A 27,986-nucleotide genomic window follows, 5' to 3' on the forward strand; every position below is an offset into this window, starting at 1 on the left:
AGGCATTTTAGCAAACCCTAGAATATTTCACCGTATGTGAAAGCATAGAAAAATTATCTTACCTGCATACATCTTTCACCAAGCTTGCCCCTTTCAGGGTCAATTCTAAAATTTGCAATTTTTTTAAAGTGGTATATCACAGGAAGAAATTTGCTGCGATTTTCCATAATAAATGTAACCTCTGACCGTTCGCCCATGGAACAAGGTGCAAAATTAAGAATGCTTCCTAAATCAAACTGTAGTACAACAGGAAGTCCTGAGCCTGTTAGGGCTAATTCCAATTTCTCAAATTGATCACCTGTTAAAAAAAAAAAGTAGCTTTTTAACATAAAAAGTGTTTTGGGAATCCAAGATATATTTCCTTAGTCCAAAACATGTCATCTGAAAGACTTGATGAGCTCTGGGTAGCTCATTCAATCTTTCATTCAACAAAAACAGTGCGTGCTTTCTCAGGGCCAAGTACCCTTCTAGGCCTTGGGGGTAATGGCAGTGAGTAAAATAGACAAAGTTCCTGCTCTCATGGACTTTACATTCTAATGAGGTGAAATTGGTAATAAAATAAGTAAGTAAATGTATGGCATTTCAGAGACGGTAAGTTCTATGGGGAAAGGTAAGGTAGGGTGAAGGGGAGCAGAATTTGTCACCCCTAAGTATGCCTCTTTGGCATAAGGGTCATTATTTTAGAAACAGCAGAAAAGCTCTGAAACCCAGAAGTTGACCTTTTGAAAAGGACATTTACATTTAAAAGGGAACTATCCCTTTGTCTCCCTCTCTGCATCTGGAAGGAACTCTCATCAGTGGAGACAGCAGAGGCTTAAACGTGCATAACCTTACCCTCCTCTACTGGGCTCTGCCAGAGAAGCTCCCATAATGGCTCCCCACCCCCAACACTTCTTTAGTCTTCAGCTAGAGATGGTATTTAAGGTGGTGGGCATTTCAAAGAGTTACTAAGTTTTCCTGGATATCTCCCATGTATGCTAGAAATACATATGCTATTAAACTTCTGTTTGTTTTTCCCCTGTAATCTTTTATTATAAGGGTCTCAACCAAGAACTTAGAAGAGTAGAAGGAAAATTATTTTTCCTCCCCTACAATGATGAGACACAGCACATCATCCTGGCGCTACTCTTTTATATGGGGAAGTCCAAAACAGTGTCTCTGATGGGGAGATGTTTGAGCAAAATTATAAAGGAACTCTGGAATAAAATCTAGTAAAAGTGCATTCCAGATAGAACAGCAAGGACAAGGACTCTAAAGGAGGTATTTGCTTGGCATGTTCCAAAAATCTGAAGTAACTAAATATGTCTGGGTAACAGTAGTAGAAGGATGGTGAGAAACGGTCAGATTTAAGATATATTTTTGAAGGTAAAGTTTATAAAATTTGCTGATGAATTGCATGTAGAATAGGAAATAAAACACATGATCAGCCCTGACTGGTGTGGCTCAGTAGGTTGAGTGCCGGCCTGCAAACCAAAGGGACACTGGTTTGATTCCCAGTCAGGGCACATGCCTGGGTTGCAGGCCAGGTCCCCAGTACAGGGTGCACAAGAGACAACCACACATTGAGGTTTCTCTCCTTCTTTCTCTCTCCCTTCCCCTCTGTAAAAACAAATAAATTAAATCTTAAAAAAAAACCTAGATTAACTTGCAATCCTTGAACAAATGTTCTATCAGACAGAGCTCAGAGTTCAATATCACAGACCATGAGATAAACAGTAACAGCAATCAATTCCTGACCTATGAACACAGTTCAACCCTGCTCAATAATCTGTAGCATGGGGCAAAAGTAGGTTTATAATTGTCGGTATACAAAATACAATAATTAATAACAGGATATTGTACCCTATTTACCAGAGTGCTAGATGTTGTTCTTTGACTATTACTGTATAGAGATTCTGAGAGCTGAGGATCTGGTAGAGATGGAATGGGTCATTTTTTCCCTTATCAATCTCTAAAAGACAATCTAGGATTGTAACAGGCTGAGAAGCCCCCAAACACCCACTAATATGGCTGGGGAAAGGGGAAGCAGAGCAAGGCCACTGAGAGTTACTTTGCACATCCAAAGAACTTGGCCAGTGTTTTAGTAATGCCTATAGCTGTGCCTGCCACACTCAGAGCCAGGGAGACTCTAACCCGTGATGCAGCCAGGAGGTGGCCCCCGGGCTACAGCGCCTGCTGGAGAGTAGGAAGGTGGTCATGGGGCCATGCCTGCCGAGACTAACAATGGCAGCTGAGAAAGGAAGAAGAGCCCAGAGTAAGGGCACTTGTAACCCTCTGTGGGAGGAGTTGGAAATGGGGTTATGGAGGAGGACCAGGGTAAGGATTTAAACTCAAGCATGGGGCAGCCGTGAGGTGTGGGTCACGCGGTCTGAAAGGATGCAGGAGGACTCTCACCAGCCCACCCCTAGGAGGGGGCCACACGGTTTTGGATTAAGAGCAGGAGCCTAGCCCAGCATGGACGACTGGGAAAAGCCAGAATGTTAAACTGGGAATCTGCCTAGCCAAGCTATAGACTTACATTTCTTTTCCTGAGAGACAGTACCTGACTGGCCTGGTTTGACAAGGGGAGGCAGGACTCTATGTTTATGGGCGTTTAGTTTTAAGAGAAGTTAGGACTTAAAAACAGAATTCTGCTGTTATTCTGAACCTGCATAACTTTTGAATAAATAGTTCCTTTCCTTTGCATAACGCTCTGCCGTGGGGAGTCACAGTGTCTTTGGCAGCGGGCAATAGCACCCAGTGGTTCTGTTACAGGATTACGTAGGAAAAGATGCCAGGTTGTTTGTTTTTGTTTTTTCACTCCTTAAACTATGATCAGCAATTTTCAACCTTTTTCATCTCTTGGCACACATAAACTAATTACTAAAATTCTGCAGCACACCAAAAAATATATCTTTTGCCAATCCGGCAAAAAAAAAAAAGGTAGGTGTAATTTTTATTCATGCACACTGGCCAGCTATTGTTGTGTTGGCTGTTGTCATTTTTTTACTTGACAATCTAAAGGAAAAGAGGTCAGTGCCCCTGACCAAATAGTCAGATATAGCATGTTTTAAGAATTCTTCTGGGACACCGGTTGAAAATCGCTGCTCTGGATCATATTTATCTAATGTCATTTTAAAATAATAAAGTCTCCTAAATTATAATTGGAAGATTACTATGTAAATGATTCTGAGGTTGATTTATTTCCTTTACATACCACAAGACAGTTTAAGTTCTCTTGATTGTGTTTGCATTTTCACTCCACTCAATAATTGTGTATTTTTATTATATCGCCTCTACAAATATTGATATCCAAACTTGTAAACAATTTAAACTGCTATACATTCGATGATTATATTCATTTCACACTTACTTTTGATGGCTTTAGTGTTATCATCTCTCAAAAACCCATCCTTACTTCCTACAGTGTCAAATCTCAAAAAGACAACATAGTCTTGCCTGTGTGCAGGATCGTCATCCATTGTGTGATCGCCGGTTATCCTGTGAAAAATTACAAGCAGTTATTTTTACAGCAAAGATAATATACTTTGTTACCTCTCACAAGGGAATATCAACTGAACCCTTAAATCTATGCAAACAGATGAAAGTTCAGGAATAAAAATATGACTGTGATCCATTTTCCAATATCACTGCACAGACACAGATGCTTGCCAAAGGAAGGCCACGGAATGTAAATATCCAAAAAATAAGTTCATGCCAACATTTGCAAGACAAGGGTTATTTAAAAACACTAAGTCATCAAGGTCCAACTCCAATGCTACTTTTTATGGAAAGTCCTTTTTTTTTTTGTATGCAGAATTCATTGCTGGCTAAGCGCTCTGTTCGATTCTCTTAAATAGTCCTTCTTACCCCTGGGTGTAATTGCAAACCTCTGTTACATAACTGATCCTCCCGTAGACTAAGCACATATTGCTAGCTACAGTCTTGTTAGAGGAGAACAGGTAATTTGGAGAACAGGCAAGGAAAGATGGGAGGAAGAGAAGCAGGACCAAAGACAGAGATGGGTTCCTCACAGGTCTGCGCACTGGCAGTCTTCACTTGCCTTAACTAGACGTCAGCTTTTCTAGCTCAAATACATACACAAAAGGCTGATGTGAAATATTACATAAGAATGCAGATATAATGTTGAGAACACACGCAACTACGACTTCAAATCATACTCCTATCTGTGAGTTTATGCTAGACTCTCAAAGTGACCACGCTGCCATTAAACAAGTAAGTGCTTAGAATTTCAAAGATTGTATATGGGACAGAATCCTTCAGATTCACCAAAGAAATTTCCTGTTTGAAGTTATAATGAATAAGGCAAGTATAGATTGTACAAATACAGTAATTACTTGGTGTATTCCCCTCCTTAACCCAACTTGGTTGTCAGCACACAATTGGTATCACCAAGGGACCTTGTAGTCGTAGAAAGAAAGACGTTAACTCTTCAGAATTCTCACAAACAAGGGTAAACATATTTAACAATTAGACGAGTTATCACCACACACTACAACCTCTCAAGTGCAGCTGAAATTGCTACTACATATTTAAAAACAGCATTTCCAAATACATTTTCAAACTACAAAACCAAACCAAGGACTCAGAACTGTGAAAAATATCCACTGGCAAAAGTCCTCATAGTCTGTATAAATTTCAGCAACCAACTGTGGTTGATCCCAGCAACTGCTGTACGCTTAAAGTTCATGATACTCGGTCAGCAAGCGCTTTTTCCCTGGCAGAGGCACCGTATCTTCTGTGAAGGCACCTAGAACATACAGCTGACACTGGCCATAACCTGGCTGCTTCTGCTGGGACAACGAGGTCTTGGTTGCCCAGATTGGTTTGGAGCCACAACCCAAAACTTCTACTCCCACCACCCCATGCCCCCAAGCTCTGCAGAAATTTTTTAATTTAACATGAAGTATGTAGAACCATATTTTTAAATATTGGCAATATTATTAAGCATGTTAGAAATGCTTAGAACCATAAACAGAAAAAGCCAATTTGTCCCTTCTGACAAGTTTTAATATTAAAGTCAATCTAATGAATGCATGGCTAATATATTTTTCATTAATAAGTAACATCTCAGTGGAATTAATTTTTGCTTACTTTGGGCTGAAACAAAATGTAATTTGAATCTTTTGATAAGGCAGTAAAGTCCCTTCATTAGGAAAACAGGAGATAAAAGTGGTAACATCTATGTTCTTCACTTGTCGGAAGTAGGTGAGGTTATGTATAGCGACATCTGTCCTCTGTTGAGTATTTGTGCCCTGTAATATAAAATCAGAAATAAAAGAGTATTAAGGCAAAACACAAAGTGAAATATTTTTAAGAGGTCCTAAACTAATGAGAGAAATTCCAGCAACCAGAAGATAGAGAACACCTGTGTCTTTAAAGTACCATACATAAATCTGAACAAGGTACATCATAAAATTCATAAAATTTAAAGAACTTTTAAGAAACAGATGAGAGCAGAAACCCCCACAATTAGTCGCTGATTTATAAGAGACATTTGGCTGATTTACTTCAGATATATTACTATAAATGTTAGCTTCATTTGCTGAACTTTTTCAGGTTACTCTTGAAGACACGTGAAATGAAATCTTAATCATTCGCATGTTAAAACTCATTTAGAATAATGAAACAAACACCTTGCTGGGAAGATGGACTTGAGAATTAGTTTTCCCATCTTCTCAATCTAAGCCTTCTTGATCAACAAACCTTTCCTGGCTCTAAGAACCAAAAAGAAAAGAAGAGAAGGGAAGGGGAAGGAAGGGGAGTGAGAGTGGGAAGGGGGAAAGAGGGGAAGGAAGGGGGAAAGAGGGGAAGGAAGGGGGAAAGAGGGGAAGGAAGGGGAGGGAAGAGAAAAGATAACACCAGCTTGTTGTTATTAATAAGTTCAAAATGATCTGCTTCAAAACATAATCCTTGATCTTCTGTTTGCACTATTTACTTACCAGTTCCTCTCCAACAGAATCATTTTGTATTACAGCCACCCAATTGACAGATTCTGGGCTATTATTGTATAGAAGTGCACGTTCAATCTTCGATGTTCCAAAGTAAGTACAGCCAAAGCGTATGCATTCCACCTTTGTATTATCGTTTATGTTTAACAGTTCGATAATCTGCTCAACCACACGAACTTTGATATTCAAGAGTGTGTATGGATGACCTTGCAATCTCACTCTACAAGGTAACAAATATAAATATGTATATACATTTAATTAGAATTCTATATATTTTATTTTTGTCCTAAATATTTATATAAATATAACTTTTATAAAAATCACATTATAATTAAAATTCAAAGGCCTAAGAACAGTTCCTTTCACATTCATGTCAGAGACTGTCAGGCCCTCTGTCTGAATCTCCCCAGCTGACATATGTGCAACCAGCCCTAGCTGGTGTGTGTGGCTCAGTGGATTGAGCCCTGGCCTGCAAACCGAAAGGTTCCCAGTTCGAATCTCAGTCAGGGCACATGCCTGGGTTGCGGGCCAGGTCCCATTTGGGGGTGTGTGAGAGGAAGCTGATTGATATGTCTTTCGCACATTCCTCTCTTTCTCCTTCCCTTTCCCTTTCTCTAAAAGTAAATAAATAAAATCTTTTTTAAAAAGTGACATGTGCAACCTAATTCATTGTCTCCTGGAGAAAACAAAGTTGGGAAACAATAGCGTGAATTGATCCCAAAGAGAAGTTATTGGTATGTCCACATCACCAATTATTTTGTAAATACCAGAGTTTCCTCTAGTTCTAGAATTCTGAGACTCTTTTCTAACTCATCCTACTCCCCCAAGTCAAACAGCCAACAAGGTACAAATTGGGAGCATGGCATCCTCCCCATCCTAACAAGCCCATTCCCTACAAAGTAAATGATCTCAGCAAAATCCCACTCTTTGCTGAAATGAATATACCCCATAAAACTTCACTTTCCAGACTAATTTGAATGCCCTGTTGAAACCGAACCCCACCTCACATTTATCCTTCTCTGGCCTAAATGTAGTCCTTTCGAATCTCACCCCATCAGATACCACAGACAACTGACCACTCCAAAACCCAAGCCACTCCACTCTCTCTCTGTCACAGTGAACATGCTCCACACCATCTCTCGGCATATCCCTCCTTCCTTAGCTTCCTTGACATCATACTTTCCTAGTTTTCCTCTAACTTATTCAGACCGTATGTCCTCATTCTTCTAAGACTTAAATGTTTTGTAAACTCCATGACTAATGGTATTTCTCTCCTACTCTTTCATACTCTACCCTCCTCAAAGTTATTTTCAATACCTTATGCTTCATCGACAATTTATCCACTGACAAACTTCAAGCCCATGGACCAAGAGTAAAACTTTTTCTGAGACTCGAGGTAAGTAAACCTAATAGGCCCCATAGTATTCTGCAAAGCAAATCAATTCCAACCTTTCAAAACTGAACTCAGATCTTCTCCCACAGTCCTGCCCCTTCTCTCACCTTCTCTTTCCATAACCAGTCACTAAATCTAGTCAAATCTACCTCTGTAACATACCTCTAACCTGCAGAATTCTCTCCACACTCCTAATTTGTACCTTAGCTGGTGCATTTATCAGTTTTCTTTTGCTTCATTATTATAGGTTCTAGTCAGGCTACCCATTCCACATCTATACTTCCTGATTTGTTTTGCACAACGCTTTCAGCACAACTTTTCTAAAATGCAAACTAATTAAGACACTCCCATCTTAAAACCTTCTTGAGATTCCACAGCCTTCACAATAAAAACCTAAGCTCCTATCAGGGCTCACAGCTCTTTCTCAAATATTTTTTTTTTTGGCTGTGACCTTCAGTAAGGAATATATTTTACATTGTAATGTAGGAAGCACCGGCATGAACATAAAGTTTTATAAATCAACATTTGCCCTTACTAGGTGAGATGCATTTTGATATTTTCCATTTCATTGCTGTAAAACTGGTAGTGCCCCATTACAGTGATCGCATATCCCACTAATGAACTGACACATGCAGCATTAAATAGCACTGTCCTATGCGGTCCTTTACTGGACCCTGCACCTGGCTTTCCTGGTCTGACTTCACATCACTCCTTACCTCCATTTCTTTGCCTCTACATTTCATTTGATTTCTCTGTGTGTAACACTGTCCATTTACCTCTAAAGGTTCAGGTCTTCTACTTACTATGCCTGAAATTATTCCTCTAACCCACTCCTATCACCAAAGCCCACCTCCTGCACACACACACACACACACACAGCTCAAACCACATCACTGTCTGTGTCTGGCTAATTCCTACTGACCAAAAGGTGTTTGGTTCAACCATCACCTTCTTAGCAGAGCCCTTATTTGATCTACTCCCTCCACCCACAAAATCCAGACTAGGAGCTCCTGTTATGTATACCCATATGCCATCCTCTGGTTCTTCTCATTTTTTTAATCCCTCGTGCTTAGCAAATATTAGAGACTCAATGAATTAATACTGACTGAAAAAAAAAAAAAACAAGTAGCAAACCCACATTCAAAGACAATAGATATATCTGAAGAGTGAAACAGGAAAACAGGTAAGTATTAAGTACTCTATTAGAATTAAGAACCATAGTACACACTTACTTTGCCACTTCATCTACAACTCTGGGCTGGTCTGCACAGAAATCCACTTTAACAGTCTTTGAGGACTTGGGCTCCACAACACCATTAGTTGGAGAAATGACAATTGGTAATGGGCCTCGGTATTCCATGGTAAACACACCTCAGGAGAACAAGAGCAGATGGTTTTTATCTGGAGCCTAAAAATATTACACTCATACTCTTAGTAGGGGACGGACAAGTATTACAGAGTATATGATCTATTGAGGACCAAGAATCACCACTTTGATTGTAAATGCAAGTTCCAGGGTCACCAAAGATATGTGAGCCTAGTGTTAGGACTCAACCTTCATCAACAGCTAAAATATATTGTCTGCTTACGGCGTTCAGATACTTTTGCTAAAAGCCTTCCCCACGGTATTCTATTTAATCCTCATAATGATTCCATGACATCAGTTCAATCATTACCTCTATTTATAAATAAGGAAATAGAAGATTAGAAAGACTGAGTGACTTGTCCAAAGACACGCAACTATTGTGGTAGACCCCAATTCTTCACCCTTCTCTGCATCCTTACCATCATCCTACCATGGACAAAGTATGTTTTCCTACCCCTTGACTTTGAACTTGAGCATGTGATTTGCTTTGGCCAATACCATGTGGCTACCAGTAACAACATGCCAGCTCGAACCCCTGATGTTCTCTCGCACTTCTACCATAAAAATGCTTCTCTTAAAGAGCTGCTGTCCCTCTGGCCTGGGCCCCAGAATGAGCAAATATGGAGCACAGCCACCCAGCTGACTCGCAGCCCTGCAGTGAGTAACAGAACGGCCCCAGCTGCCGCAGCTTGAAGCACAGCCACCCACCTGAGCTCAGCTTAGACCAGTCAAGTTCCAGCCCACCTGCATACAGATGAAAATTTTAAAAATAATTGCCCTTTTAAGATACAGAGTGGTGGGGTGGTTTTGTTACATAGCAATAGTGGACTACTAATGCTGGTAGCTAAGTAATTGAGCTGGCATGTTCACCTGGCTGTTTCTGACCATAGGACTCACACTTATAGCCACTGCCACTTCTCCATGGATGAATTAATGCAGTTCACACAGGACAGAGGCAAAAGGAAAGGGTTTCCTGAATCAAATAGTATATGAGAAGGAGCCTATAAAAATTGTTTCTCATAAAAGCAGAAATGGTTCATAATTTACGGTTATTTGGTGCCTGTATTAGAGCACACAGTCCTTGAGATCAGACACTATATTTTCCATCTCTGCGGTCCTGGCACCCCACCCAGTTCCTGGCACAAAGCTGTGCTCAAAATACACCCACAAATGGAAACAGCCAGTCACGAGTCTCCTAAATATCATTATACAATATTAACACAATTGAGCATACTGCCAACATAAACAACTTTGCAAATGCCCAATTCACGCATTTTAAATTACCTTTTATGACATTTTCCCAAATTATTCACTTTACTTAGGCAATTTAAATATTAGCATAATAAAAGTACTGACAACATGAAAAGACAACAAAACTTAAGTACAGAAATGACCTGATGGAAAAGGCAAATTCACAGTAACAAAATTTGTTAATCCAATCACTTTAGGAGAGTGCTAATGGCATAATACTTAAGGTTTATTTTCTGTCATAAAATAAAACAAATATTTATACAATTCTATCCATGCCAAATAAATAAGTGTTATTGACTCAGTTCTCCAGAAAAACAGAACTGCATGAGTTCAGTTAAGGCTGAGTCAGTATAATCGTTCCTGTATTGTAACCACTTGGATGAAATTTGTCAGGAGTTTAAGTGATGTTTCAAAAGTTTATTCAGCAACAACCCTAAAACCAAAAGAATATTAGTCAGTCTACTAAATATATGAAAACTGTGGGTACACAAACATTACTGTGTTGGATATAACTTTAATACCATTAGTAATCACGGCATATTTGACTGTTGTATTTTCTAATTGCTAACAACAGGAACAAGGGCATCATCCTAAGAGTATCCTTGAAGGAAGGATGTTACAGATAAATTCTGCCAACGATTTTCAATTCTTCCCAGATATAACACTGGTTAATGTGTGCAGAGTAAAGTATAAGGAGATAAGAGGAGACTTCAGAGAAGTAATTAAGGCTGGTGCAATTACTAAGCAAGAGAAGACGACGGCCCCTTATGGAGAAGTGGCAATGGGACAGAGCGGTAGAATTATTGACATGATCAGGAAGTGAATAGACAGGATTTAATAACTGACTAAGGGGGCAGGAAGTGAAAAAAATGGAGGCCTCAAGGATTTTGCCAAGTTCCTGACTTTCCCAAATACATGGTGGTGACATCTAATGAAAAAGAGAAGAGGACAAGTTTTGGGGAGAAGCTGAAGAGTTTGGTTTTACGCATGTTAAGTTTGAGAAACCTGAAGGAAGTGCAAAGTATTGTGTAGACTTCAGCGAAGTAACACGAATGGAAGTGATCGCCTAGGGAGAGCACGTTGACTGAGGAAACGTGAGGGTCCATGGCAAATCCTAAGGAACACCCACATTTAATGTGCCAAAAAAATGGAGAGCAGTCCCCAAAAGAAAACTGAAGAGGAGGGAGGCAGTAGAAAAGGAATAATTCTAACATCAAGAGTGATTTTTTTTTGAAGACTTAATACATGTCAGAGGGTGTGCTAAGCATTTTATTAATCATCACCCCAACAATAGAGGGCAGACACTATATGTTTCTCTACACATGAGGCAGTGGATATTCAGAAAGTGTAAACCCCTTGCCTAGGGCCGCCCAGCCAGTAAATGTTGCAACCAAGATTTGGGCCCTGGAAGACCTCATGCCAGGACGTGAGCTATTTATTATTAACCATGATTTTATAGAAGAGAGTGAGGGGTCACAGAAGCCAAAGCGGCCAACTGTGTCAAATGTTAATAAGCCTTGTAAAATAAAATAAAGAACAGGAGAGCACATACAGCTGCAGCTGAGATGAAGGGTCTTTTGTACAAACCTATTAAGTGTTTTGAATCAGAGTTGCCCTACCTTTTCTAGAAAAGCAGTTTAGACACCGAGTGGCAAAATACACATTGTTATCTGGCCTTTATTCTTCTAAAACAACAGGTAGACAGGTAGTAGTTTTATAGAATGCTACTGAAAACCAAGAGTTACCTACCCAAGGCCATTTTTATTGGCTATGTACACTTTCCCTCCACTTAAGTTTCCTTGGGTCTAAGCATACCAAAGATGTACCAGTCTCTACCTGTCTCCAAATGACTAAGTTTTGGAGACTTCCATATGTGATTAAATGGGTTACTTCCAAAATCACCTTTCATTCAAAGCTCAATGGTTCTTTACTAAACCACTGAACTAAATCAATTAGACACAGGTTTACTGAATGTCCACTATATGTCCAGCATGAAAAGTATATTGAGATTCCATGGCATCAGTTTCCAAGAAAAGAAAAATATGCATTGTGAATAAATAGTGTGTGTTTCTGGGTAGTTTGGGAGGATCCCGAGGACCACACATGGGTTGGGTCCAATTTAGCAAATCTCCTGGATGACAGAGGATGCCCGGCTTTTCTAGATAGTGAAGTGGAGAGGTGATGCTGACAATCAGGAAAAGGGGCAGAGTGGGCATTAAGAGCAAGAAAAAGGTCATATATTTTGCGCCAAATGACCCAAATAAACCTAAAGGATGATGAGTTCTATGGTAGCTATTCAAACCCAGAAATGGTGTGTAAAGGTCACACTAAGGACTTTAAAGACTGTTCAACATCACAACACTGTAGTAGGAAAATGTCTACTGAAATGTTGAAGAATGCTGAGAGCAAGAGATTTATAAATGATTGCAATTCAAGGCAAGCTGAAATAACAATGTTTTTTTCAATCTTCAAAGATAACTGAGAAACAATAAAATCGTGAGAGAACACGGAGTTTGCCAGCTCATAAAGTTCTAATAGCAGAGACATCTTACAGATTGAACCGTGTCTTTTCAAAATGAAAAGATAAGTGCTTCTTTGCACAGTCAGGAGTGAACTTAGGAAACATTCTTTAAAAGGGTCAGAAAACAAAACGTTCAAACAACATTTGGGTAAATCCATGGAGCGATGCTTCACGAAGGGCTGCATCACAAAGTTGTTACACAGAGAAACTTCGGGGTCTACAAAACCAAAGACGATAACCGAAGTGACACCACCAAAGAGAGTAAACAAAGCTCTACAAACCATGAACCTGAGGGGTGTAGCTCTTCCCGTCCTCTTAAGCATACATGTAAATTTGTAAATATTTGACCTTTCACTCTAAAACTTAAAATATGTGGCACATAAAATCCTTTTTAAAATTTTATTAAAATCATCTTTGGTTGCTGAATCTATTTTCTGCATAAGTGTTTTTCTTCATGAAAATACACTGTTATTCTCATGAATATTTAGATATTGTGCTTCTAGGTAATAAGGACTTTATGACACTGTACAGGCACTTGCTGTAAATATAAAACATGCTATCAATCTTGGTAAAGGTGGAAAAATAACATTATTCAACCTCAAGAATGAGGGACAAAGTCAACGCTAAGAAAATGTGTTTCATTTGACAATATTTTTTTCTTTTGCAAAGCAATAGTAATTAACATTTTATAGTTCTAAATTATGATTTATGAAACATAGTATTCACTACAAATACTATGCACACATAAAATATTAATGCAATATTAAAAGCCAATGTAAATTATTTTTCCTAAAATATATGGACCCAGGTCTGAGGCTTAATTTCATTTATTTTATTAAGTAAAGTAATATTAAATATCCAATTAAAATAAAATCATATTTTTTACTTATGGAGAGCTTTTATATACAATAAAACTGTATAATCTGGTGAGATTTTAAAATAAAGAGAGGAAATGAACAAAACTTTGAAGTATATTTGTTATGGACAACTGCTAAAAGAGGGGGCTGTGAATCAGAGAATCCATTAATTATACAAGGTATATTTTTCAAATAGTATCAACTATCTTCTGAAACTGTAAGTTGATTTTTATGACATGAGTATTTACCTTGAACCTTGCCATGATTAGTGATTCTAACCTCTTTACAATGCACTTTACTATTGGCAACCAAAGTCCCAAAATTAACTTCTGGCTCAATTTCCAAATCACAGCATGGGATCAATCTAGAAGAGGACAAAAGAGGACCACATAATGAATTTTAACGATTATAACCTTGTGGTTAAGTCTACAGGCCCACTTACTGGCGGCACATTTGTCAGTAAAAGGAATTATGCAATAAAGACATGAAAACAAGATAATAAGACACATTTTAAACAAAGAAATCAGACTTTATGCATCTGAGTACGTGGTATACCCTACCAAGTCCTCACCTTGAGAGGCTACCCACATGTCTCAATATTTTTGTTGCTTAAAACACATTTGGAGCTCTGTTTTGGAATCTTCACCTAAGCCTATCAAATGCATTCTTTGACCCTCCTCAAAAAGGGTAGGACTGACCGTAACAAAGAAAAGTAGTTTGGATGATACCAAATCTGATTAAATAAAAGAAGGTGTGATGCTATGGCGAAAAATGGAATGCAAATACAAATTTGAGGGAAAAAAAACATAAGGTAAAATTTTCAATTATTAACAAATTACTATATTACTTTCATTTTACTGGACACGTCTGAGAGAGGCATGTAACTATCTTATAAAAACATTTATTATATATAAGCAATTGTATCTTTGCAATCTTAGAAATTTTGAAATGTGGGAGAAGGATGTAGTTTTTAGGAAGACATAAAAAATGTTCAAATTCACAGATTTTATATTTCTCTACTAAAGCACTTTAGGAATATCAGATAGTACAAACTTCTGGTTTCCCAACAAGATTGCATAAATCCATTTTTCCATGTTCCTCCCCACTAAACACCACTATAAAGCCTAGAAATGGTGCAAGAGGCAATCAAAGGAGAATCATGAAAATTGGTGAAAAGGTAGAGCTGGCTGGTTTGGGACCCGAGGACTGTAGGAACAACACGGAAATGCAAATTAAAGCTCAAATGAAACTCCAGTATTGAAATGGTCAAAATTAAAAATAGTGACAGCAACCAACGCCAGTGAAGATGCAGGACACGGATTGCTCATACATCGCTCACTGGAATGTAAATGGTACAGCCACTCTGAAAAGCAAGCTGGAATTTTCTTTTAAACTAAACATGCAACTACCATATGAGCCAGCATATGAAGATTAAAATATATTTTCACACAAAACGTGTACATGAATGTTCATAGCAGCTTTGTTTATAATAGCCAAAAATTTCAGGGCTTGGGATCAGCCCTGAAACCCTTCAACAGGTCAATGGCGAAACAAACTGTGGTATACGTGTACCATGGACTAGTTCTCAAGAAGCAAACTATTGATATATATTCGACAACTTGGAGTTTTGCTGTGAAAATAAAGGTCAATCCCCAAAGGTTATACAACATATTTGAGATGAAAAAATTTAGAAATTTTAGATTCGTGGTTTTCAGTTTAGGGATGGTGCCTGTGAGGCAGAAGGGAGGTGGGTGTGGTTATAAAGAGTAACAAGAGGGAGGGATCCTTGTGGTATTGGAACTGCGCAGTATATTGACTATAGTGGTAAATACGAAATCCTATACAGGTAATAAAATTGCATAGAAATTAAAAGCATATACACACACATGATTTTAAGTAAAGCTGTGGCAATCTGAATTCAATAGGTGGATTGTTCAATGTAAATTTCCTAGTCGTGGTATTATCCTATTGTTTTGCAAATTGTTACCATTGGGCGACATGCACAAGGAATCACTTCTTTTAATTGCACGGGAATCTGCAACCATCTGAACATTTTTTTAAATAAAAATATAGCAGCAAGCTTGCTCATGACATCTGCCTTCAGCCCTGACCATCACACTTTAAGGAGGCAGTGCTGTCTCTCTGTTGAGACTCTGGCAAGCAGCTGGCCTCTGATGAGAGAGGGCATATTATCCGTTCTTAGTCCGTGCTGAGGACTAAGGCAAATATCCGTTCTCAAAGGCAGAAGTATCTTCCACATTTCTCTCCATATACAGCACAACCAAGCAAATCTGAATGCTGGTCATAGGTATGTCGATGTGCAGAATGGGCCCAAAATGGCCTTACTCAAAATAAAATGTAAAATGTAAATTATATATTTGTAATAGCATAATAGCTTTTGTTTCTTTCCTAACATGTATCTACTATTTGATTCCTACGCAGAATGGAAGAGTGTGCAAAATCAGAACTTCTCAACAACACGGAGAAAGAAAATAATTGCAGATCTAAATGTAGTTTATTAAAATGAAAAAACACAAGGGGAAAAAAAGACACATGTTTAATATTAAAACCATATTAATATTTCAATATAAATTCTGCTGCTGGTAGACAAATACCGCTTTCTTTACTAAGTCTTTCTGTCTAAATGTACCAAAAAATAGGGGAAATAAAATAGGATGTGACATCAAGAAAAAAAAAAGAATACATGCACTTGTTGAATGTTTTTAAGTTACCTCAATTAAAAAAATACCAGCAAACTAGTCTTCGTTTCTTTTAAACCAAAATTTGCTAAAATTTTTCCCTTTAAGTTCAGTTGTAAGGAAACTATAGATAAAACAAGCCATGTTAGTCAGGGAATATAAAAAATATATACTTTGACCCTAATTTTTATTTGAAGAGTGCTCAAAATGTCAGCATGGAATATGAAGAATACGTACCCAGCAAGAGGGATCTCTATTGCTTTGTTTCCTACCGCAATATAGAGTTGGTCAAAAGTGTTTTCATCTTTATTTGGATGATATTCCACCATCGCTGTAATCTGAAGTCCTGAAGCAAGTTCTTTCTCCATACTGGGAAAAATCACTTTGAACTTCAGGGAAAGAAAAAAGAAAATCAAATTACACATCTTAACTCCTAAGAAGAAAATCATGTGAGCAAAATCATGCTAGGAGTGTACATTATTTCAAGAAATATTTCAAAACATGGGCAATATTGTTACCCTAAAGGCAAAGACTAAATGGCTGTTTATACTTATCGGATTCTAGATCCTTCAGATACGCTTTTATCAGTATGACAACTGAAACTGACAATGCGGTCAGTTGAGAAATATGTAAATGCTGAGGGGTATTTAAATATAGAAAAAAGGAAAAGCAAACTAATAAAAATGTTACTCAATCGTGTATACATGCATAATACATATAAGCATACATATATACATACATGCATACGGACACACACACAGCTTTTTATATACTTTCCACATGGGAACTCAGACTTCATAACTTTCAGGAAATATAAAAAAGAAATATGCCAAAGAAGGGAAAAAACACTTTTGTTCTTTCCAAATATTTGCTAGACCCCAGGAAAAAAATTAAGGAGCAAAGAGGACTGCTATCGGTTGAGCACTTAGAATAGGTCAAGCACGCTGCGTCTCGATGCACGTCTACAGTGCTGTAAGACTGATATCATGGCTCCCAGCATATAGATGGGGAAACTGGAACTTGTAGAGTATAATTAATGCCTACGGACACTCAGGCACTGTGGATTCAAACCACACATCTACCTGCCTCTAAAACTTAATCCCTTTCCCCACAACTGTACAGAGTCCCTCTCCTGAATACATAATCTCTTTAAGGAAGCAGGCTATATGCCCGTTGAAAGTTAAATAATGTAAACCTGGGACTAATTAAGTATCACATGAGTGATACAGCTGTGCGTGTCATGAAAATCCTCGGGAGAACATGATTACTGTGGGCTAGGAAGAAGTGCACTTGGCCTAGGCTTAGAGATGGATGTTAAAAAGTGGAGAAGCAAGAGAGGTGCTCCCTGTGGGGGCAGGAATACTTCAGACACAACCGGAGAAAAGAATAAGCAAAATAATGTCTCAGCAGGCAGCTAATAAGCTAGTCTCGCTGAGCAAAGAGCTTCAATCAACAGCGATGGAAGTCATGTTGAAATGAATTATTCAGGGATTTCAATGCCAGGCTGAGTCTAAGCAGTGCTTTAGAGCCAGGAAGGAGATAGAGCACTGGAGTGATTTGTTGATAACCACCGATCTGAAAGCATCATACCTCCAACAAACAATGATTCTAATACCTCATAACTATCACATTGCAATCCTCAACCCCCCTGCAATTACAAAACAATCAGAAAACAATAGACTGTTCCTCAGATAGGCCTTTGGGTGCTGGCAGTCCACACGCCATGTTTGACTGTCTTCCCTGAAAGTGGCTCTGTCTTCAAGAAGGGAAACCAGGGCTTCAGCAGCAGGTGCTTATGGTCAAACTACAAGTTGCTGAGCACTTTGAGTAACCTGCAAATGTGTGTAAGGCACCTCCCTGCTCTTAGGAGCTTCTGAAATGAACATTCAGATAAAAATTAAGATTTACCAGGATTCAGCCCTGGCTGGTGTGGCCCAGTGGATTGAGCACTGGACTGCGAACCAGAGGGTTGCGGGTTTGATTCCCACTCACAGCACATGCTTGGGGTTGCGGGTCAGGTCGCCAGTAGGGGGCGTGCAATAGGCAACCACACACTGATGTGTCTCTCCTCTTTCTCCCTCCCTTCCCCTCTCAAAAAGTAAATAAATAAAATCTTTTAAAAAAAGATTTACCAGGATTCATGGGCACACAAGTCCAAACTATGATGAATGTCTTTAAAAGCAATTGGTATCCAGTAGGGTAGAAATAATTTGGAGATAATTTGGAGATAAGAGAAGACTTGTTAGAGAAAATGAGAACACATATTGACCCTCAGGAATGGGCAGAATTTGGAAAGGAGTGATTCTTGCAGGAGTATTTGGAGGAAATAAAAACATGGGTCAAAATTTTTTTAAAAGTCTGAGTCGTGGCAGTAAGGAGACAAGTACGAGTAAGACAGGCCTGACTAAACCAGAGGCCACACGAGTCAGGAGAGTGTGGCAAAAGTATATCTTCTTCATTTTCTACCAGCAGCCCACAGTAGATAGTATAAAGCACTTCATAGGACACATAGTAGGTACTCACTACATAGACAATGCAGAATCTTGAGCCAGGGTGGAAAATAACTAGTACCATGTGTTAGAATCATTTTCTAAGTAATTATAATAACGGCGATGACGAGGCTCTCTACAAAACACCTTGTTTTTCTTTAGTCCTCCAAGACAGTTAATGCATTTTCTGCTCATCTGTCTCTTCCCTACTTCCCATTATAACTATGAAGGATCTGCAGTGCCCATCATGGTCTTGCAACAAAGAGAATTCCACAATGCAACGGGCCCCTGACTTTGACCTCTAACTAGTAAGCCTCTCTAGTCATTCTCTTGTCAATGTCAAGACAAGTGGTCTAAACAGTTTTTCTTTTTAACTCTTAAATGCAAGCCAAAACAAAACAAACTATATCATGGTTCGGTCTGCATAAAAACCAGGAGATATCCATAAAACAGTGTTTGTCCACATCTGGGATTACTGCCAGCTTGAGGTTTAAAAGAAAGTATTTTCAGCCACACGTTCACTTGTTCAATAAATATGTACTAAGGTAGTGAAATAAGTTTTCCCACTAATTATATAGTATTTGGAGGAATCAGGTACTTTTTGATGTAATGAGCAATTAATAGTATCTTGGGCTGTACTATTAAAAAATAAACACATTACTATTGTTAAAAAATGAATAAGAAAATGAAGAATGTGTGATTCCATTTATATGAAACACGAGAACAGGACAAACTAATCTTTGGTGTCAGAAATCAGTATAGTGGTCATCTCCAAGGGGTGATTAGTCCAGGTACTATAGGAAACCTTCTCAAGTACTAGAAATATTCCATGATTTGGTCCAAGTGGTGGCTACATGGGTATATACTTTTATATATATATTTATATATATATATATACTTATATAAGTATATATATATATATAAATATATATATAAACTCATCAAGCTTTACTTTCAAGATTTGGGCACTTTAGTGTAGATAAATAGTACATCAGTTTTTTTAAACTTATAAAAGATAGAACATGAAAGTCCTTTCTTCTCATTGCCCTCCTATATTAACTGTGTTAAACATATGTAAGTTTACAAAAACACAGACACCTTTCCATTTCTGTACATGTAAGTCCAGCTAAATCCAATACTATTCATCATTAGGAATATTCCATGAAAAGTCAGTTATTCATCACCTACACATCAAAAATTCTTATTACCTTTCCTGTATCAAAAGTCTCCCTGGTAACAGGCGATCGGAGTAAACAAATAACTATCCATTCACACCCATTTTCTAACTGTGCGATAGAGATAAAATTATGTCAATTTGTAGTTCAGAAGATAGGGCCAGCCTCTCAGAACATTAATTTTGCTGATGATTAGACATTGACTGACATCCTGTGAGTTTCTAAGTCCTATGAGGGAAGGGCTATGTTCATCTGGCATTCCTCACACCTACTGCTTATTATATAGTAGGTGCTCAACAAATACTTGTTAAAATGTAAATAATAAACCTTCCCAGTATCCTATAATATCTGGAATAATCAAGCACTTTATGGTTCAAAGATTGGTCATCATTAACTCTATAGAATCATGAGACAGATTCTGGGCCAAACGGAGACAGCCATGGAACCCCCTTCCCTACTTTCCATACCGAGAATGAAGAAATTCGGAGGTTCTAGATCTAATTTCCCCACTCTGTGTCCCAACCCTAAGTAAACAGGATAAACAAAGAATAAAAATAAAAACAAAAAAGCGAGCACAGGTATACATAGACACCTAACTTGCCGCTCCCCAGGAAACCCAATCCGCCCCCCATCCCTGCAGGAGCCCAGTGCCTAATCTCCGGGACGATGCGGGCACCCAAGTGGGAAGGCAGTGTTAAGAGCCCCAGTCCTCCTGAGGTCCTGCTCGGAACACTTTGGGGTGTGTTACCCGTTGGTTGATCGGCTCCAGGAACCGGATCTTCTGGTTGCTGCGGCCAAGATTGTGGATAGTAATTGGCTGGCGGTACACCTTCCCCGCCACGGTGTCCTGGAACTTCAGCTCCAACGGAGTCACCCGTAGCTGCAAGTCCTTCGGAGTCTCCACTTCTCGAGGCATCAGGGAGCCCCTGTGTGCGGAGTCCCTGTGGGTAGTCATATCTGCCCTCTAGGTAGCCCACCAACTGAAGGGGACTTGACCCACTGAGGACTAGCGTTAATGCGCACTAGTGTTTACGCCGTCGCTAGGCAACCACTGGGCACTGCGCGCGCCGAAAGTCTAACCGGCCTCTGTGCCACGCAGGCGGCGCGATCTGGAGATTCGAAGTGAGAAAGCAGGCCAGATCTCGCGAGAACGTCGGGGTCACAGGTGTCACCAGAATAGCCGGAAAATTTGCTGTAGCAGCCCAAATCCCAGAGGCATCTCACTTTGCCCTGGACTGGCAGAATTTTAAGATCACATCGGCGGGGACATTTTCCTGAACTTTTCTCAAGGTGAGGCCTAAAGAGCAGTGGAAGTGATGTGCCCACAGGAGGGTCTATTAAAGCAGCAAGATGCAACAGTTATGGAGGAATTCAATGGAAACAGAGTGAGGGCCCCTAGGGGTCCTATTTAGTGGCCTTTAGGCTAGTGTTTCTAAAAAATGTAATAGCAATCCTCTATGTCTTTTGTTAAAATGCAGATTATGTTTCAGTAGATCTGGGGCAGGGCCTAAGAATCTATTAGTAACAAGGTCCCCGGTGATGACTATGCTGCAGTCCAAGGACCACACACTGAACTTTGTTAACCACCCTTGTTTCTTCATTTGTGAAACCAAGGCGCCGCTCAGAAGACTGACATCAAACATCTTCATAGCTAGACGAGCACCTTAACAACAGGCAATGATTCGCAATGCCCAATCCCTACTCTCTCCTCATCCTCATCTACTGTGATAACCTTAGGGTTTCAAAACATATTAGGTGAGTGATATTTCCCTTCTTCAATCTACCTCTAATCATAACTGTTTCACACTTATTCTACAGGCCTTTATTAATTTGGAGCCAAGCACTGCTTTAATGGCTTTTATTTTTGTTTCTTATTTTTTAAAGACTTTATTCATTTATTTTTAGAAAGGGGAAGGGAGAGAGAAAGTGGGGGAGAGAAACATCCATGTGTGGTTGCCTCTCACGTGCCCCCCACTGGGGACCTGGCCCGCAACCCAGGCAGATGCCCTGACTGGGAATTGAACCAGCAACCCCTTGCTTCGCAGGCTGGCATTCAATCCACTGAGCCACCAGTCAAGGCTATGTTTTGTTTCTTATTTTAAAAACTAGATGGAATTCATATATATATATATATATGCTCATACTTTAATTTCCTCCAAGCAGTTTCTCATCCTTCAAAACCTAAATATCATTGTCAATCCTTTTCCACAACTGTTTTAAAAGATTCACACCGTATCAAGATGGTAAATAAGTTATTACTTCATTTTAAAGTTGCCCTGAATATAAAGACGAGTTTGAAAATGTCTTGGAATTGTAGTTGTCAATAGTTGAAAATAGTACCTGTGGTGGTGTTGAGGATTACTATTTGCAAAATCATATGAATTGATAGATTAAAAGCATCTGCATTATTTTCAAAATTCTATAAATTTTGGTTAACAAGTAGGAACTCGCTAGATGTTTATACTAATCACTACCATGATATCATGATACAAGTCCGGTCCATGACCTGCAGCCCCTCTGCAGGGCAGCTGAACAGTGAGAGCTGAAAGGATTACAGCTGCCCAAGGACCTTGACGGAACCAAGACCACTGTCTATGCAAAGCCCTCCTGCAAAGATTGGAAACTCCAAAGGGGTCTCAAAATTGTTTTCTCAATTTTGTTCACTCTCAAGAAGACTGACCCAAGTCTGACTTCTACGTAGACTCTAAAGATACAAGTGGTTTAAATCAAATGAAGAAAAATTTTGTTTCCCTGTTCCGTTCGTACTCTCATCAGCTAAAGAAGGGTTTCACGTAGTTCTCTCCAAGTTCACCAAGCCTAAAGCTCTACCACTGCCCTTAATAACTATAGTTAAGCCTCCTTGATTGGTTGCCTATATTTTTACCTACTTGAAGTGTAAATTTTAGATGAAGTTGAAAGGAAGCAGAGTTTGCCACCCTAAAATATGCCTTTTGGGATTTTGATTATTTTAAGTTGGTGAGGAAGATGGGAGGTGGTCCACAGCACTCAAAGAAAAGGCCCATAAAACAACTTTGGTTAATTGCCTGCCTCTGCTCACTATCATTTTAGAAGGGTCCACGGTGCTCAAGGAAAAACCCATAAATAACTTTAGTTACTTGCCCTAACGTTGATTAACTGCCTCCAGTCACCTATCTGTTTTACAACTGATGACAAAACGTGATCTGGAGCAAGGTAAGAATCTGGGTTAATAATCCTTCACACATACCTACATTTAGGGAGTCACCTGCCCTGCCCCCCACCCCAGCCGGCACCACCTTTCCCCGTCAATCAATATGTAACTCCCTGGCCCCCACTGAAATCAGAAAAGCGGGCATTTGTGCTGCTGATAGGGGACTCAAGAGTTGGAAAATTTTAGTTTAAGGTAAAAAGTTATAAGCCTAGCAAGTAATGTATATGTTAAAGCTTTTGTTTCAGAAAGTACAGATAAGGCCCATCTGGGGCTCCTGGGAGAACAGCCGACCTCCTGGGGCACTGCTAAAGATTACCGCCTGGGGACAAGTGGAGGCATCCGGGCCTTTGTGTTCCAGGGAAGAGACAGACGACCACCCACCCTGGCTAACTGCCCAGGACAGGAATGTTGCAGCTTCTTTCACCGAATCCTCCCTGAATCTCAAAGCCCTCACCTTGTTTATTCCCTGCTATAAAAATATAAAAACCTTGGCCTGGAAAGAAAAGACAAGATATATGAACCCACCATCTTCTCGGATCGCTGGCCATCTGAATAAAGCGCCCCTAAAGATTCAGTCGCTGTCATTGCTTATTGGGTTTGGTATTGACAGGCAGCCCAAATGCTGGTGTCTTTTCCGGTTTCACTGCCTGTCACCTACCAGACCCAGTAAGCAGAGACAGGGATTGAATCTTTATGGGCGCTTTATTTAGATGGCCTGCGATCTGAGAAGACCCCAGGTTTGTACACTAACAGACCTTGTTACATTTCCTTTCAAGCCAGCCTTTTTACAACAGAGAACAATGTGCAGTAAGGGGTTTTGTAATTCAGGGAAAATTAAATTTAAAAAAACAGCAGCATTCTTGCCTTGGGTAGTTAGCTGTCCCCAGGGCGGTAGTCTGTCTGTCCCTGGAACACAATGGCTCTGATGACTCCAGCTGTGCCTCAGGCTGTGGTCTTTAGCAGTACCCCAGGAGGTCGTCTGGAGCCAGGTTGGACTGTACCTTCAGTTCCTGAAATAATAGCTTTAACATATTGTTTACCTACTAGGTTTATTAACTATTTACCTTAAACCAAAATATTCCAGCTCTTGAGTCCTCTATCACCATCCCCACAAACTATGTAAGTCCTCAAGATAGGACATGGTGCTTCTTACTGCTTCCAAGCCTATGGCTTTCACAGCCACCTTGGCAAGGCCCATTTTCTTCCATGAGAACTTATTGAAAGGGTCAGGCCAGTCTCCCAGCCAGTCAGACTGCTAATGACCCCGTCGGCCCAGTTTCCAACCCTCTGGACTACCTATGACTCAGTTGTACCGACTCGGTTGGTAGCCTGCAGCTTAATAGAAACTCTCCCACCATGCACAATAGACACCTGGCACCAGCCACAATGGCCGGTGGTCAGACTGACCCTCCTGTACCTGGGAACAGTCTGCCCTTTACCTAACCCATTGTCCCGGCTCACGTCCTGTAACCTCCGAGGCACCCACCCAAAAGAACAACCCCTCCCCTATGCTGCCACAGACCCCGCGCTTTTTCTTTTAAAAACCGCACTCCTGCCTTCCCCCATTGCTGCAGTCAGTCCCAACTCAGCCCACAGTAAGCTCAGCACCAAATAAAGGCACTTGGATCAGATCATCTGGTTCCTCCTGCCTCTATTTCTTGTGTATTTCTAACATCACTAATAAACTTTGCTGGCATGCTCACAGACTTGCTGATCTGAAATTCTTAACTGCATAAGAAGAATCGAGTTTTTCCTATAACAAAAAGGCTCAGAAAGAAACTTTGAACCTCCCTCCCTTTGCCTGCTTAAAGGAATTCAGATAGAAAAACCTGCTTTTGGAAGAGGAGCTATCACCTTAGCATAATAAAAACTAAGTGTGGCAGACAGCCGAGAGCCAGTAAAGCCTGTTTGTTTGACTCCCCTCCGTGTCCCATTGTTCTGGGTGGCTGGGCAAGAATTTGTTTATCAGAAGTTTGCTGTTTTCATCTACCCGTAAATTATCTACTTTATCTTTGAAATCTCAGACCCCTGCCTCCTTCTTCTTGTCAAGAATGACTTATAGCCCTCAACTGCCCAATGTGTCCTAGGGCCTCATATTCTTATGTAACTGGCATATGTTAATACATAATAAATTTCCTCCTGTTATTAGGTCTCGTAATAGGTTCACTTCGGATGCACTCTGGGTTGTTTCCAATCTTTACTAATGCAAAATGCAAACAGGGCTGAGATGAATATCATTGTACATATCTTTTCTCACACGTGTGAGTGTATCTAGAGAACAACATAGAATTACTCTAAGTAGAATTAGGGAGTCACATGTCTATGCGCCTCTGATTTCAATAAATGGTACCAAATAGCTCTTGAGAGGGCTTATAGCCATCGCAGTCTGACTAGCAATCAATGAGAGTACATTTTTCCCTACAGGTAAACTATCGCAGTCATAGGCAGGGTTTCTAAAATACCCCCCTTAAAGGCATCTTGCATTAATTCCCAGAACCTGTAAATATGATAATTTTTCACTCACAGGAATATGTAGCATTCTATAGCGGAGCTGATCTTAAGATAAGGAGAATATACATGTGGGCCTGATCTAAGATCAGCCGTTTTAGGAGACCTTTCTCCAGCTCACAGCAGGCTACGAAGTCAGAGACATTTGAAGCAGGAGGAGGACTTAATGCATCGTGGCTGTTTTGAAGATGGAGGGATCCACATGAAGAGAAACGGATGGCCTTAAGGGACTGAGAGAGGGGTTTGTAAGTGAGTAATGGTGGTATAGATTCACAACCTGAAATGCAGGATTGGCCCCCACACACGAAAGACAAGAAAAGAACAAAGAAAGAGGTAGGCCACTCCAGATTGGGAGGTGGCAGGTTTAATAAGCAAGGTAACTTACAAATGAGGCTTGTCTTGGGTGCCACAAGATGAGCAGATCTCTGCAACCACCCACCAGAATCTTAAAGTTTATACAGAGGCTTTAAAAGGGTTCTTCTATCTACACCACCCTAATGGTCTCAACGACACATTACTATTTCAAGGCTGTGTCCTTGGGGCGGCATCTATTGTGGGGAAGGCAAGCAGAATGTATATTTCAAGGGCAGGGGTTAGGGTAAGGAGCCCCCACATCCAGCTCACAGGTCAAGGGTCAATCGGTGGTCACATCCTCTCAGTAACCTCCAACAAATGGGCACCTTAGTTCTACATAGGAACTGACTTCTACCAGCAACCTAAATGAGTTTGGAAGTGGATTCTTCCCTCAAGTGTTTTCTTGAGAAAGAAATGTAGCTCTGCTGGCATCTTGATTTTGATCTGCAGCCATGCAGTCCGACCCAAAGAAACTGAGATAATAAATCTGTGTTGTTTTAAGTTGCTAAGTTTGTGGTGATTTGTTATGTACTAGAAAATTAACAGTGTGTTATTATCATTTTGATTTTTATTTCTCTCTTAAGTAAGAATATTTCCATGCAGTTTAATTTTCATTCTTCTTATTATGATAGAAATGGACATCTCTTCATTTAATTAAAAGTCATTTTTATTTCCATTTTCTATATTTTGTCTATAAAAAGAAGTATTCTTGCAATGCTGATTTATTCTTTAAATAATCATGGACAGGCTTTATATATTAAGAAAATTAGCTTTGCTTTTGATAAGATTTATAAAATATGTGGATATGTATTTTTTGTTGTTTTTTTCTTTACTTTTCTAATGACTATATTCATCAAATATATCATTATTTTGCTTTATAGTTTCAGGGCATTTTAAAGTATTCTTATTTGTTCTTAGAAAAGCCTTCCTTATGCCAAGATTATAAAGAAGTCCTTCCTTCCATGGTTTCTTCTGGGGTTTTTACCGTTATGTTTGCAACGCTTACATCTTATATCTTTATGAAATTTATTCCAGTATAAAAGTGAGATATCAATCCAACCCACCCCAACAGCATTTATTGAGTAGCTTACATAAGAATTTCAAAGTGTGGTCCTTCAAAAGTATCATTTAGTGCTGCGTTAGCAGTACTTAACAATTGGACATTCATTCTCTTAATGAATCATCTTTAATTAATTCTCACTTTCCAACACTGAAACTTCACAGAATATTATTTGTGATTTGCTATATTATTACATATATGTGTATATGGAAAATTTTCTTCCATGATATATGAAAGTTAATGAAAATGTTATATACTTTCCATTCTGTACTTTTCAGACTATACCTCAGAAAGAAAAAAAAAGTCTAACTTTCCCTTATACTTTGTCTGGAAATTTCTTGTTAAGACTCAATACTTCTGTCAAGTATGTTATCATTTTTGTATGCTGGTTTACCTTTTTTCTCTTCCACTTTTATTTGTAATTGCACTTCTCTGATATGATTTAATGTATCTAGGAAATTGCTCCAATTTTAAAAAATTTATTTACTTTTTAGAGAGAGAGGGAGGCATGGAGAAAGAGAGGGAAAGAAACATCAATGCAAGAGAGAAACACTGATCAGCCTGCCACACATCCCGCTGCCCCATTTACTGGCCTCGACGGGGGACCAAACCCACAACCCAGGCCAGGAAACCAACCAGTGACCTTTCATTTTTCAAGAAAGTGTCTAACTTACTGAGCTGCACCAGTCAGGACAGAAATTGCTCCAAATTTCATTAATAAAAGTTAAATTTATTTTACCTTTCACTCTGATTATTTTTTTTTTTCAGTTTCAAAAGGTCCAACATTTTTGCCCTTTCCCTCTGTCCTACATTTCCAATTTCATTGTCCTCAGTTCTCCCTTAAAGTTTATGCTTTTGCTGGAGTAAAAATGGCCATTTCTTTCCATCATTTATTCAGTATTTGATTGGTGAACCACATAACACCAGCATTTTAGACAGGGCTAGTTTCACAGTGTAAGCTTTGTATCAAGTTTTATTGAACTATAAGATATTGATGTCTATTGAGTTATAAAATGCAACCACCATCAAATGAGGACCTGATAAATGGGACTGGTTGAAGGCTGAAATCAATATGAAAAAAACCCCAAAGTGGTGATTATGAAAGCTATTGTTCATCAAATGGTTCAAGACTCTCTCCTCCCTCAATTCATTTATATCCCTACATGTACTTT

The 27,986-nt window shown here is 39.4% G+C and overlaps 1 protein-coding gene across 1 annotated transcript in view; it reads right to left on the minus strand.

Moving 5' to 3' along the window:
* Positions 1-20,657, minus strand: part of CFAP47 (cilia and flagella associated protein 47) — a 316,288-nt gene extending 295,631 nt beyond the window's left edge. The window contains exons 1-8 of the mRNA XM_053916952.1: positions 20,451-20,657; positions 16,276-16,427; positions 13,588-13,703; positions 8,577-8,715; positions 5,943-6,171; positions 5,095-5,255; positions 3,353-3,480; positions 63-298 (exon numbers count right to left, since the gene is read on the minus strand). Of these exons, the coding sequence (XP_053772927.1) occupies positions 63-298; positions 3,353-3,480; positions 5,095-5,255; positions 5,943-6,171; positions 8,577-8,715; positions 13,588-13,703; positions 16,276-16,427; positions 20,451-20,657 (1,368 nt within the window). The remainder of the gene's footprint in view (positions 1-62; positions 299-3,352; positions 3,481-5,094; positions 5,256-5,942; positions 6,172-8,576; positions 8,716-13,587; positions 13,704-16,275; positions 16,428-20,450) is intronic.
* Positions 20,658-27,986: the final 7,329 nt, after the last annotated feature.

This window comes from Desmodus rotundus, chromosome X (genome assembly GCF_022682495.2).
Source record: "Desmodus rotundus isolate HL8 chromosome X, HLdesRot8A.1, whole genome shotgun sequence".
Taxonomy (NCBI): Eukaryota; Metazoa; Chordata; class Mammalia; order Chiroptera; family Phyllostomidae; genus Desmodus; species Desmodus rotundus.